The following is a 14177-nucleotide window of genomic DNA, read 5'->3' on the forward strand; positions in this document are numbered from 1 at the left end:
GGGCGGGACTCCGGAGGGTGCGGGCCGCTCACCGCCTGGGCCTCAGGGGCACGAGCAGCAAAGCAGTGGCCGTGCCTTGTGACCGCTGACCCGACAGCGCAGTCAGGGGGCCCAGGCGTGTCCCCTGCGCTGTCCCGGGCCCCTCCCTCTGTGGCGCCTCGGACGGGTGCTACGTCCTCCCGTGTCTCAGATGAGGGGACTGAGGCCCGGGTCACACGGCCAGCGTGGGGCCGGGCAGGACTCTGAACCAGGCTGCTGGTTCCTGAGTCCGTGGTGGGGCACGCGAGGGTTCCGCCCTGCTGACCCCGTCCTCACCCGCACGGCAGGGAGGGCCCGTGTGTTCCTGGCTGGCGTGACATTTCCGGCGAGGTTTGAATGGCCGCTTTGTCCGGCACTCGGCACCCTGTCACCCACTGCTGCGTCCCAGCCATGATCAGGACGTGGGGAGGGGCACAGGGCCCCCGTCCCGTGTGCTTGGTGTGTGTTTGGGGTGGGGGCTCAGGCAGGAAGCCCGGGTGGAGGGCTCAGTGCGTCACATGGTTGGGGAAGGGGCTGTGACCACGAGCAGCGTGCCAGGTCTCCGGGCTGCAGCCGCAGAGGTCGTGGGGAAGACGTGCCCCTCGCAATGCTGGCGCACCCCCAGGCACGCGTCAGTGCCACAACCCCTGGACACATGCCTCTCGCACTGTCTCGTCCTCTGAACGGAGAGACCCAGTTCCCGGTTCCGGTCTAGATTTGCTCTGAGCCCCCCGAGGGAGACGTCACAGGTGCTAAGAGCAGTTTCAAGCTAAATTAAAGGATCCCCCGAGGCAGAAAATTCCGCTTCACACCGTTCGCTAGAATTATGACTCTAATTTAAGAAGAGTGTGTCCCCTTCCTCCCGTACGAAGTCTAATAAGATGCTGCAGGCAGTGCGGCCAGGGACTTGCAAACGCCGCAGACAAATTACTGCTTCTAAAGAGACAAAGCGGCTGGGACACATGGCGGGGCCCTGTCTGAGTGTCCCCGTGGCCATGCAGGTGTGCACGCGTGGGCGTGAGGGCGCGCACTGCCGGTGTGCACGCGTGTATGTGTGCCTGCACGCACGTCTGTGTTGTTGCGTGTGTGTGTGTCTGTGCGTTCACTCGTGTGTGCATGTAACGTGTCTTTGTGTTTCTGTTTGTGTGTGCGTGTACGCACCTTTGTGTTTGTGTGTGTGTGCGCGTGTGTGCATGTGTGTATGTGTGTGAGAGAGAGAATCATAGTAACTGGCCCGCCCTGAGCGCCTGACCAGGACTTCCTGAGCACGTGTTCTGGGCTCCGTCCTGGGCTCCACCTTGAGACAGCCACTTAACCCCTTGTGCCTCGCCCCTGGGGACTGTAAGACGGGTCTCCCTCGGGTTGTCCTCAAGGCCGGCCGACTAAACGGATTCAGGGCGCCTTGCACACAGGAAGTGCGCCGTCCACACCGGCCCTTAGGTGCAGCCCACACCCGTGTCCGAACCAAGGCCAGGCATTTGGACAGGCTCGTTCCCTTTATGCCCGGAGCTGCGGGCAGGGCGACCGGCCATCCTGGCCTGCCGGGTGCAGGACCTTCAGTGCTAACACCGGCACGGTCAGCCCCACCTAACCGTGCGCCCGCTGCCTGTCCTGGTCAGGGGGAGGTGTCCTTGCCTGGCCGGCACCCCACCTTGCCGAGTGGCATCCGGACTGTCGGTCAGCCCTCCCTGCCATTGTCCCAGCCCGCTCCCCTCCCCCCACCCCATCACAGCCTGCCCGTCCCATGTCCGTCTCATTATGATCCAGCTCTCTGCGACTCCATGTCGTGACAGTGGCCGTGTGAGCTGCCGTGGTCCTTACTCCCAGACTCCCCCGTTCTAACAGGGACCCGCCGGGCATGCCGGCTTGCCCCTGGGAGGTGAGGGTACTGGCGGGCGTTAGAGCCACACAGCAAGCTCTGCTTCCTGGCTGGGAGACACCGCCCGGCCTTTCACCCCTGCGCCTAGGCCTGAAAATGGACATACAATACCAGCCAGTCAGGTGATAGGGGACATTGGGACTCAGGGCCCCACGGCACAGCTCCTGGGCCTTTAGGGGGCTCAGGGAGGTGGCTGAACCCCTCCGCTGTGTCTTTGTCCTTGAGGCCGACGGGTCCCAGCCAGGCACTATGCACTTGCCGTAGGACGGGGTCCCCCAGCATACCCCCAGAGCCCTTCCTGGCAATCACAGAACTAGAGGTGGGTTTAGGATGTGCCCGCCTCACCCCATCCTGTCTCAGGGGTGGCTGCCCAACGGCCCACCCCCCAGGCAGGCCCTGTGCCAGACCACCGGGCTGTATCCAGGGACATGGCTTCCTCCGTGAGGACCACAGCTGCCTCCTGCCCACTGCACGGCTTTGGGCAGGCCGCCTGGCCACTCTGCACCCCGCTTTCTCCTGCGTGAAACGGGGCCAGTGGGCATGCGTAGAGGCCTGTCCCGCACTGAGACCCATGCCCAGCTCTGAGACCCATGTCCAGCTCGTAGTGAATCCCACAGAAGTGTCTGCGACCCTCGGCTGTTGTCATAGTCAGGGACACTTCAGAAGGACCCTGTGGCCACTGTGGGGCAGGCAGTGTTGGCGCCCCTGTCTGGTGACGTGCTGGGCTGAGGGGCAGGAGACGAGAGGAGATCTCGTCAGCCAGGTCGAGGGAGACGTAGCGTCCCGAGCATGAGGCGGTGGCCTCAGGCTGCACGTTCCCGCCTCGTCCCCCCCTTTCTCTCTCGACGCCCACAGGGAAGGCTGGCCCCTCAGCACCCCTCTCTCAGGTAACCGGAGGCCCCAGAAACCTCAGCCCAGAGCGTGGTGGGTGCAGCACTGTGGCCTGAGCCACACCCTCAGGTGCAAACTCGGCGGAAGGGGGGCCGAGGCCTCCCCAGCTGGACCAGGTGCAAGGCAGAAGAGTTAGGGGTCCCGGGGCATGGGAGCCAGGGTCCCCGCAGCACCTGTGCACCTGGCTCAGGTGCCAGCTCTACACACACCTGCCTGAGACGCGCCCTCTAGTGGTGCCCGCTGGCATGACAGGCCCATGTCCCCAAGAACCCGCCTGAGCCAGGGTGTGCTGCATCCAGCTGTCCCCCCGCCTCCCCCCCGCAAGGAGTGGGCTCCCGCCAGGACCCCTCCCGGCTCCCCAGGGGGCCGACCGGCTCTCACCAGGCTCAGAACAGCTCTTGGTGTACTTTTGCACAGCTGGGGCAGCCGCCCCGCCCCCCTTTAAACAGGTTTCGGGGTGGGGTCACTCAGCAGAGTGGAGCGGCTCGTGCTTCGGGGTTCAGGCAGAGAGTACACGTGTCCCGACCGCTGGCTGAGTCCTCTGAGCCTTCTCTTCCCCCGCCCACGGGGACGGCGGTGCCCCCCGTCCCGTCCCACAGGGGTGGGAGCTGAGCTGGACTCTGCTGCCACCAGGCAGAAGCTGGCAGGGGCTCAAGAAAGCCTGTCCTTTAGCCCAGTCCCTGCCAGCTCTGTGAACTTGGCCGTGGAAAGCTGAGGCCAAGCGAGCATCGGGGTGTCCAGGGGCTGAACCGGGCGGGGGAGCCAGCCCCGTGCGGCGGGCGTGGCCGTCTGGGAGGGCCATTGTGTTCAGGTGGGCAGGGTGGGCCGCGAGCCTGTGCCCGCAGCCCCAGGATGGCGATGTCGGCATCACCAACATCTCACCGCCGCCCCCCCGACCCCAGGTAGTGGCTGTGCCTCCCGTAGCCCGAGACAGGCGCCTCAAACCCAAGAGCAGTTTGCACAGAGAACAGAACCTCTCAGATGCAGCCATGGACCTCAGAGGTCGAGGCCCCCACTTCCTGTGCAGGCAGAAACGAGGGTTCCGGGAGGCTCTGGGGGGGGGTGGGACCCCGCCTTGCCCTGTGCCCCCTGCCGGGGGGAAACGAGGGTTCCGGGAGGCTCTGGGGCGTGGGACCCCGCCTTGCCCTGTGCCCCCTGCCGGGGAGTAGAGCCCTTCTCTGGCCGGGCTGTGGGCCCGCAGCGGTGGGCGTCCTCTGGCTCAGGGCCCTGTCCACCTCTGTGTGCCCTCTCCCTGCCTCCTGGGGACATGGGGACCAGGAAGCCACCGTGCTGCTTCTCCCATGGACCAGGGAGCCTGGTTTCCTCGGCGGGACCAGCAGCTGCTAATCCCTCCCTCTGCCCATCCTGACCCAGACAGGGCCATGGGTCACTGGGTGGGGACTGGAGGGACAAGGCCAGTGCTGCCGGGGCCGGCTGTGGAATTGGACTGTGCTCCCACAGCCCCGCCACCCGACCCCGCATGCTAAAGGCACATTCCCCGGACACCAGGACTAGGGACCAATGAAGGGCCGGACTCTGGGTCTGTGTCAGCCGCCTGGGGGGCGGGGCCAGGCGAAGGGGCCCAGCGTCGGGGAGCAGGTGCATCTTGGCTGACCACACGGGCCTCTCCCGTCACTCACCTTCCACACTTGGGACAGTCACTCTTTAAGCTCCTGTGGGGAGGTGAACGCGTGAATTGCCAGCCCCCTCTGTGCTGGGTGCTCACTGCTCAGGGGGATGACATGTCCCCACCCCAGAAAAGACGGCGGGAGACATGTCGGCCCCCAGGGTTGGTGTAGGGGAGGATGCGGGTGTCCCGAGTCACAGGTCACACAGTCAGTGTTCAGACCTCCTTGGGGGAGGCGGGGGTCCCCCAGATGAGAGGGTGCACTGAGGTGAGGAAAGGTGCCAGTGGGGTGTCCGGGCGGGACAGGGGGCGCGCTGTGACCAGAACGGGCTGTGGGAAGGTACGAGGCGGGAGGCACGTTCAGAACTGTCCCCGTCACAGGAGGCCCTGGGGACCCATCCCACTTTCCTGAAAAGGGTGTGCACAGCAAGGGGGAGTCCCACACCCCAGAACCTTCCAGAACCCCCGTTTCCGCCTCCGAGCCAAGATGGCCTTGTGCTCACAAACAGGGTCACCACAGAGAGCGTGGGGACGGCAGGGCCGTGCGGGGCTCGGCGGTGTATGTGGCACTTGTCCAGTCACAGTGGGTCTCCCCGCGGAGCCCCTGAAACACCAGCTGCACGCCGGCGTCCCGGCCAGCGGCGAGGACTTCCTGAGCTCTGTCCACCCCTGCGGCACCTCCTTAGGACCTCACGGGGAGGGTGTGGCGCGTGGGACGCCGTTACCAGGACCACAGTGGCATGTGGTAGGGCCATGCTGGTCAGGGCTGTGTGCCGGCTGACCTCTCTGCTTCTCCCTGGCCCTGGGCCGATGCTGACCATGCATGGTGACATGGGGGCTGAGCTCTGGGCCGGAGGGTGACATGCACGGTGACATGGGGGCTGACCATGCACGGTGACATGGGGGCTGAGCTCTCTGCTTACGACACGGCTGTCAGTGGAAGGCCCAGGCTTGGGGCCGTCTGTGATGGACGCACCTCCCTGCGCCACAGCCCAAGCTGGCGCCCTCCCCCGCCCCTCCCCCAACCCTCCGTGCGAGCCGGGAACTGGGAGACGGCCGACTTCAGTGGGTCCCCAGGTCCGGGCAGCTCTGCCCCTTGTCATCTCTGAGTCACCTGTCCCTCTGCACATCGGCCCTGCCGAGGGGCTCCCCGCCCCCATCCAGCCCCCTCGCCACGGCCCGAGTAACCCAGGGTTCATCCAGTCACGTCTTTGGCCTCTGGGACATCAGTTCTGCCCTAAATGTCCCTGCAGAGTCTTTCCTGCCGTCTGCAGCCTGTCCCCGAGTCACCCTGTCCTCTGTGCTGACCCACTGGACGTGCAGAAAGTGTCTTCCCACTTGTCTTTCTCCCTGCGTGGCTCCCTGTGAGGCCTCGTGTTCCCGGACCCGCCAGATGCTTGCTGAATGAATGAATGAATGAATGAATGAACGAACGGACAGACGGACGACGTGTAAGTGACGGGTGAATGACGGACGGTGGAGGCTCAGTGAGCGGGCGGGCCCCGTTCGCGCAGGGCGGCCGGGCGGTGGCCCAGCCCACTCCACATGGCCCTGCGTCTCCCGATCTGAGAATTCTGTGACGCAGGCCTCACACCAAGACGTGGCGGCCGGAATCCCACCTGGCTGCTCTCGGCCGCCTTGGCTGCTGTCAGCGCACAGCTCAGTGACACGAGGCACATTCGCCCTGCTGTGTGACTGTCACCGCCGCCGTCTCCAGGACTTTGCATGCCCCCAAGCCGACACCCTGTCCCCGTGACACACCACGCCCCAGCACGCCACCCCCTTGCCGTCTCTGCGAGCCCGGCTCCCACGGGGCCTCTCGTGAGCAGAGTCACATAGGACTCGTCCTTTTGGGACCGGCTCGTTTTCCTGGGCACAGTGTCCTCCGCGCTGAGCCCGTGTCGGGACTTCCTCCCTTTCCCAGGCCGTCCGATGCCTGGGCGGCCGCGTTTCGTGCGTGCATCATCCATCGCTGGACACGCGCGCTGGACGCTTCCTGGCTGTCGTGATGCTGCTTGGAACGTGGGTGCGGACACCTGCTGAGTCCCCGCCGTCATGCCCTTGGGGACGATGACCGCGTGCCGTGACTTCGCACGCTGGGCCCCGGGCCCCGACACGTGCTCGGCCCGTCGGGAAGCAGAGTTCCGATGTGACTGCCCTCGACAGCCTTCTCCGTGAGCGGACTGGCCGCAGGTCAGAGCGTGGCCCGCTTTGTCGCAGCCAGTGACCCTCTCTCTGTCCCCTCCATCGCAGGCCGGCCTTCCCGCCCGGCAGCAGCAAGGACGCGCTCTCCGCCTTCGAGCGCCTGGGGCCCAAGCGGAAGCTGTACAGCGCGGTGCCCGGGAGGCTCTTCGTGGTCGTCAAGCCATACCAGCCTCAGGTCGACGGCGAGATCCCCCTTCACCGTGGCGACAGGGTCAAAGGTCAGTGTCCCCAGCGTCCTCGGCTCCTGGGGCAAGGGCAGGCCGGGACCCCTATGGAAAATATGGAGCCCCGGGAGGCAGATGGGGACAGAGGACACTCGACAGCCATTCTCACGGGCGCAGCCTTGGTGTCCTGTCTCCGCCGGGGATGAAACGCCGTTGGGGAAGGTGCGGGGGAGGGGCAGGCGAAGGCTGTGGCGGCCGAGCGCCTTTCCACCCGGGAACCCCGGGGGCCTCCAGAGAGGGGTGTTGGGCAGATCCGGGCACGGGAGTCGGGGTGGGGGCGGCAGGCGCACGGTGCAGCACGAGCCACCCGGAACGACGCGGGGAGGTCCACGGCGTTGGACGGTGCTCTGAGGGCCACCGTGAGCCCGAGCGTCACGGGCCCCTCCCTCGCGATGGCCGCTGGTCGCGCTGCACGTGGACTCGAGCCTCCACCAGGCTCGCCGCAGGGCTCTGCGCATCATCTTCCCGTTTCCTTCACCTCCGCCATCCCTGTGACCCATTTTCAAGTTCACTTTCTTTCCTCTGAAACGTCCCATGAGCTGCGAAGTCCATGCTCGGGACCCCGGCTCGTCTGCACGCATTTTTATTTATTTATTTATTTATTTTTTATGCTCGTGGACTCGAGCCTCCACCAGGCTTGCCGCAGGGCTCTGCGCATCGTCTTCCCGTTTCCTTCACCTCCGCCATCCCTGTGACCCATTTTCAAGTTCACTTTCTTTCCTCTGAAACGTCCCACGAGCTGCGAAGTCCATGCTCGGGACCCCAGCTCGTCTGCACGCATTTTTATTTATTTATTTATTTATTTTTTATTTGCTCAGACTCCCTGTTACTCTGTCGAGGGTTTTCACTCATCAACAGCACGGGCCGGGGGCTGGCACCATCGTCCCTGGAACTCCCCGTCTGTTACCGGGTCGCCTCGGGGCTGGCTCACCCGGCGTACTTTCCTCTTCAGAACGGGCTCCCTCTTCGCGGTCCCCACGTGTCCGGCGACCTTCTGTAGCGTCTGGACCACAGAAGGGTCGGGGCGTGGAGACCGGTCTCTGTCGGGCTTCTGTCCTTCGCTTTGGCCGGTCGCTTGAGTGACAGCTCTGGGTTTGCACCTGCTCTGCACGCAGGGGGTCCTGGGGTCGATCGGAGATGTGGGGGCTGCGTTTTGCACCTTCTCTGGCTCTTTCCTTTGCGGGGGGCACCCCCTGTCTCTCTGGGTGCCTGGTTGCTGTTTTGGACTCGCCTATCTGTGTCTTCGGGCTGTGGAGACTGCAGATCTTTCTCCCGGGGCCTCCCATCTCCAGCCCTGCCCTGGGGAGGCTCCGTAGTCCCGGCCGCAAGGCAGAGAGAGGGCCCCCCGTGCAGCTGCCCGCCCGTCCCAGCGGGCCTATCTGCTTCTCCGCACGTTCCAGCACCTTCCGGCGGTTGCTGTCCTGTCACACTCAGGTTTTATAACTGCCTCCTGCAGTGTGGTCCGTGGGGTCTTTGGTCATCACACCCAGTAGCAAAAGTCCCTGAACTGTTTCCTGTATAGTTTAATGCAAGTGTTTTTGTAAATCTTAAAATTACGGGTCATCAAATTATGCACCCAAAAATCCCCCTGACCCGCCCCCGTGAATTTTAACACCAGGACGCATCGTGGGGCGAGCTTCTCTTCCCCTGCACACTCAGGAATGTTCGTCGACCCCACAGTCGTCATGCACAGCTGACGCAGCACCCGAGCACAGGAGGTGGCCTTTGCAGGCTGGCAGGCCAGCCGGGGGCGCGGGAGCCAGAGGCAGGTCCACCAGGGGCTTGTAGCTCCAGCCCATGCCTCGCCGCCGACATCAGCCCCGCACTGTCGCCCAGGGCCCGCTGCATCCTGAAGAAGCTGGGAAGGACAGGCTCCCGGGGCTCGCCGCCTCTAGGAGCAGTGGGAGCGAAGGCAGAGTCCGGGGAGGTGAAGGATGAGCCCCCGCCGGGGCCTCCCACTCGGGGTGACAAGGAGATGCTGCACAGACCGGGGCGGGGGCGCTGGCAGAGATGAGGATCCGGGGCTCCGAGGGGTCGCGATGGGGCTGGATCCCCATGGGCGAGGGTGTGAGAGGGTCTGCCCTCACGCTGCAATCCCAGCAGCACCATCGCCTCCTGGGGAGGTCACCCCAGACTGGGGCCCAGGCCTCAGTGAGGAGTGTGGGCGTGTGGGGAGCCGGGCCTGACTCCCCCAGACAACAAGCGACAGGGTCGGTTCCTAGACGCCACCTCAGAGGACGCCGTCACGGGCCTTCTGTCTGGAGAGCCGGTGGCCGCCTGGGCCGTGCCCATGGCTGCCCTGGAGCCCTCTGTAGGAATCCTGCACCCCCTACCCCCCAACCCCGGGGACCCACCGCGGGGGCAGGGCTTCTGGGAGGATTTCCGGAGAAACCGAACTCACTTCTTCTGAGGGGGGCAGCCCCGGGGGGGCCTGCTCGTGACCCCGCGGTGCCCTCTCTGGCTTCCGTCTTTCTGCTCAGCCCTGCAGAGGAAGGTCCTAAAGTTTACAGCAGGCGGTCGGAGCCCGTGTCCCTGGGGAAGCACACCCCAACACTGCTCTCGTGAATGAGGGATGCCCGGGGACGGGGGTGTACCTGTTCTGGTTCCCTGGCGATGCGCATGTGGAGGCAAGCCCCTGTGGCATGACTCACGCTGGCCCAGAGGCCCGTTCCACTCGGGATTCGGTGCAGACGGGGGGAGAGGCGGGGCCCCAGCGCCCCCCACCAGAGGCTCCCTGCCCAGCACTCAGCTCCTCCCTCAGTGACACATATGGGGCAGGGCGTTAGGGCACCAAGCACGGCCACGGGGGCGAATCACATAGTGACAGTCCCTGCCCAAGCCTGTTCCCTTTGCCCAGCTGATCAAGGCCCCTGAAATCAGGCAGACGTGCAGGGTCCCTGAGCCGGGCAGGCCTTGTCCACACCCCTCCGCTTCCCTGTGCTTGCCTGTCCACTCCCTCAAGCCGGCCGCACACCGCCCCACCCCGTCCCGTGGTCCCATGGGATAGTAACACACCCCGAGGCCTGCGCTTGACGCCCGTTCGGCGCGGAGCTGGGCGGCGGTGTCCCCGGCCGCTGCAGCTGCACGCTGGCTCGCTGCGCCGCCATCACAGGCAGTCACTCCGTGAGCCACAGTGCTGTCCCGCCTGGCGAATGAGGAAACTGAGGCACGGAGCGTTAGGCGCGTCCCCGAGCGTCACATGGATGAGAGGCGGCGGGTGCGTCCCCAGCATTTCGTCCTCCACGGACCCCCTAAAACAACAGGACAGCTGTCCACACGGCAAAGAAAGACAGTGCGGCCCCCTCCCCCGGGCACCGGCCTCCCCCCGCCCCACCCCCCGCCATGCGGGGCGCTGCCTCCGGTGACCCTCCCAGATCCGATTCCTCTGGGAAATCGCAGCCACATCCCGGTCAGCAGGATGGCAGTGAGCGTAACGGGTCGGCACTGATTTTAGGAGGAAAGGCGTTGAGCAGATATGACCGTCCCGGCCAGCTGGCAGATCGCCTGTGTCGTTTAGGTCATTACTTCGAATTATTAGGCAGAGACTAGAAAGCTGGCATTTCTTGTTTTACTGACCTTCGGAAATCACAGGTCCAGTTGGTCTTTATCTGGCCTTTCAGATTAACGTGAGGGAGGGAGGGAGGCATTACGGTGGCCCGGCCCCTTTTCCTGCTGTCTGCCGCTTTGCAGCCTGATGACTTAAAGATTAAGAGGCTCAGAGATGATATTGATGTGCCCATTGCATAGCCACATTCTGAGGGTGTTGGGGACGCCCCCAGCCCGGCACCAAAAGCCTGGAAATAGGACCCTCCCCACACCTCGCCGCTCTGAGCTGGCCCTCGCAACCGAAATGTCTGTCTAGACCGCGCCTCGGGCAGCACGTGGGTCCTTGGGACGCCCCCAGCCCGCGTCTCCAGGCTCGCGTTGCTCACCCCCGCTCACCCCATCTCGCTGTGGGCGTCCACTGGGGCCCCTCTGCTCACCCAGCGCTCGGCCCGGGAAGGGAAAGCCCGGCCGTGTGGGCGGGGACCTGTGTCTGTCCCACCGTGCGTGTCTGGGTTTTCACGGCACAGTGGCCCCCGAGCACGGCCCACCACCCTTTTCCCGAAGGAGACTGGCAGACCCCCACTCCCGGCCAGCCCCAGCAGACTCATGGGCCCTTCACCAAGAAGTCAGCACGCCCGAGGGGGGGTCTCCTCGTCTTTCAATCCGGCCCTCGTCACTGTGCGTCCAGAGAGTCCAGCCCCTCAGCACACAGCCTGTCACTGCTTGTCTGTCCCCTGCCGCATGTTCTCTTTCTTCAAATTGGTTTAAAAGATCCTGGGGACCCAGACACGTGGACCCGCTCCCCAGACCTCATCGCTCCTTCTCCCCTTTGAAATGGCCCGCCCCTCCCATCTTGCCCCCACCGATGGTGGGGACTCTTCTGTCTCGGATGGGACGCCGAGCCAAAGGACAAAGCGGCCACGTGACACGTGGTGTCATAGAGATGACAGTACATCCAGTGCTGCATTCTGTCCCCAAGGGTGACAGGCAGAGGAGACCTGGGGACTGTAGTGCTATGCCCTCGGCATTGTCCTCCCAAGAGACACTTTGCCGGGTCCCCTCGTCCACGGCCGAGAAGGCGTGGTCTGCCAGCACACGGACCAGAGCTGCTGGCTCTGCAGACTTAGCCGACAACATGCTGGCCCTGCTCCCGTCGCCACCCCCCGCCCTGCTCACCCCCAGGCCCTCCCGGCTCGGCCCCTGCCCACTGACACTGTTCTTGTCCTTGTCTCTAGTTCTGAGCATTGGCGAAGGGGGCTTCTGGGAAGGCAGCGCCCGCGGCCACATCGGGTGGTTCCCGGCCGACTGCGTGGAGGAAGTCCAGTGCAAGCCCCGAGACAGCCAGGCAGGTAAGGCGGCCCCCCGCCCGCCCCGCCGGGTGGCACCGTCGGCTGGATGGGGCGTGGACAGGGCTGGTGCAGGGAGGCGCAGAGATGGAAAACAGGACCTCTCCAGCCGACCGACCCAGGTCCCCTGGCTTTGTCCAAACCGCAGGTCAGTGCAGGCGGTGTGGGAGCTTTTAGTTACCAGGCCGCTCCGTCCACACTGCAGAAAATGTGGATCAGACGTCTGGCTGTCGGGGGAAAGGGCTCTTAGAGGCTGATTCGATGCGTGGAGCCTCCTCGGCGATCTCATAGAGTCTCGTAAACCAGGGCTTCGCCCTGCAGGAGGCTGCCCCCGGGCCCTCCCGAGAAGGCACGGGCGCCATCCGTGGCCGTGGGGTGCGCCGATGGCAGCTGCGCCCAGGGCCCGCGTGTCCGCGAGGGCAAACCGTGCCCACGGCTCTCAGAGCTCCCCAACGGAGCCCTCGTGAGAACCGCTTTAAAACTGGTCGCCCCGGATGGACCTGACCGAAATGTCCGGAGGAGACATCTTACATAAAACGGCGCCGGGGAAGATGCGAGAGGGGTGAGGCGAGGCTTCGCGTCTCCCGCCGGTGCCTGGTCCACGGGCCTGCTGGCTTTCGGTGGGATCCGGTGGCCTGGCTGTGCCTCCTGTGCCATGGAAGGCTGGGGACGGAGCACGCACGGGGCCGGGGGAGGGGCGTGGCGTAGGCTCTGTGATTCTGTGCACGGGACCAGCATGCCCACGGTGTCCACGGTGACGCCTCTTGTAGGCCTCAGCCCACAGCACTGGGCGCGAGGTGCCGCACGTGGCGATGTCATCGCGTGCGAGAAGGAAGGCATTCTGGGAAATGGCCAGTTAGTTGTGTGCGTGCCCCTCCCCCATGTGTCCAGGTCCCTTGAGGACATGCTTCTGTGTCCTGCTTGGTTCCCGATGAGGGACAGGACACGTGTCCGCAGTCCACCGTGCCTGGAGAGGAGGCCACGTGGTGTTGCACTGGACCCGGCCACCACAGGGCTGGCTGTCATCTGACTGCGAAGTGTCGTGGCCGCATGTGTTTGGCCGGGCATGTCCGCTGCTGTGACAGATGAGCCCACAGCTTCGGCGGCTTAGTGCGGCCCACGTTTCTCTCCCACCTGGTGTCTGTGCAGTGTGGGTTCTGCTGGCCGGGACAGCTCCCGGGTGACCAGGGACCAGGGCACGTCACTTTCAGTAGCCTTAGGGGACTCTCCCTCCAGCTGGCAGGTGCGGGGTGAGGGTATGCAGAGGTCCTGTCCACTTGACCGGCTCTGGCTCAGAAGGCACCCAGCACCGCCTCCCAGATCCCCTCGTCCAGGGCCGGCATGTGACCTGAATGCCACAGGTGTTGGCCACATGGTCCCCGGCCTGGAGGGCATCCCTTGGTAGCTGACCAGCCCGGCTTCTCCAGAGAAACAGAACCAGTGGGAGGTAGATAGGGGTATGGATGCAGATATGTGTGTGCACCGAGAGATTCATTTTAAGGGGTTGGCTCACGCGACCGTGGGACGTTGCAGGGCAGGCCGGGGACTCGGGGGGCCTGGGGTGCTGCGGCCTCGACGTGGAACTCCATCTCCCCCGGGGAACCTTCGGTTTTGCTCTTCTGGCCACCAGGTGACTGGGGAGGAAAGTCACCTTCCTGGAGGCCAGCGCCGTTAGGTTTTGTTAGCCACGTCGGCGGGCACGGCCACGGCAGCCCCCAGACGAGCGCTGGACTGAGAAGCCGGGGGCTGTGGCTTAGTCCGGGTGACGCACAGACCCGACCGTCCCCGCGACGGCCGGTGAGTGGGTCCCGAAAGCATACTCGGAGGCTGTCGATGGGTCGGGTCACGAAAAATGACGCACATGCGTGAAGTGACGAGTAACGCGGCTGATTCGTTAACAGGGCTCCCGTCTGTCCGTCCCCAAGAAGGTGACAAGGCCAGTCGCGTTCCAGTCGCTAAGGCCAAGGGCCTGACTGGGGAGCACGGTCCACTTAGAACGAGGGGGCAGGATGGCGTGGTGGACAGCCGTTGCCCACCCCATGCCTGCCCGTCGGGGATGGACGGAACCTGCTCGCCGGGCTCGGGGGCCTAACGACTGGGCAGCTCGGGCCCCCTGTGCAGGACGCCACCTTCTTGACGCCCCCTCGCTCCAGGAGCGGATCTGACTGAGCTGCCCGGTGTGATTTTGGGGTGCTGTGTGCCTCGTGCCCGCCCAGAGCCCATCGGGCGTCAGGATGCCCGAGCCGCTTCAGTGACCCCCAGGGGATGTCTCTGCAGGGTTCTCGCTGGATCGGCTGCCGGAATTCTATGGCCGAACCTCTGCGGTGCAGGCTTGTGGCCGGGTGAAGGACATGCGTGCAGGCCACGCCTCACCGTGCCCTCCCTTGGTTGACTGTTCTCCTGGGAACTGGAATAAATCTGTTTTTGGGAGTTGGTCCCTG

General features: G+C 64.9%; 1 protein-coding gene across 1 annotated transcript in view; it reads left to right on the top strand.

Moving 5' to 3' along the window:
* The window catches only part of SHANK2 (SH3 and multiple ankyrin repeat domains 2), a 408406-nt gene that overhangs the window by 172079 nt on the left and 222150 nt on the right, over positions 1 to 14177 (top strand). The window contains exons 15-16 of the mRNA XM_025046286.1: positions 6669 to 6838; positions 11626 to 11739. Coding sequence (XP_024902054.1) covers positions 6669 to 6838; positions 11626 to 11739 — 284 coding nt within the window. The remainder of the gene's footprint in view (positions 1 to 6668; positions 6839 to 11625; positions 11740 to 14177) is intronic.

Source organism: Pteropus alecto, unplaced genomic scaffold, assembly GCF_000325575.1.
Source record: "Pteropus alecto unplaced genomic scaffold, ASM32557v1 scaffold43, whole genome shotgun sequence".
In the NCBI taxonomy this organism is placed as follows: Eukaryota; Metazoa; Chordata; class Mammalia; order Chiroptera; family Pteropodidae; genus Pteropus; species Pteropus alecto.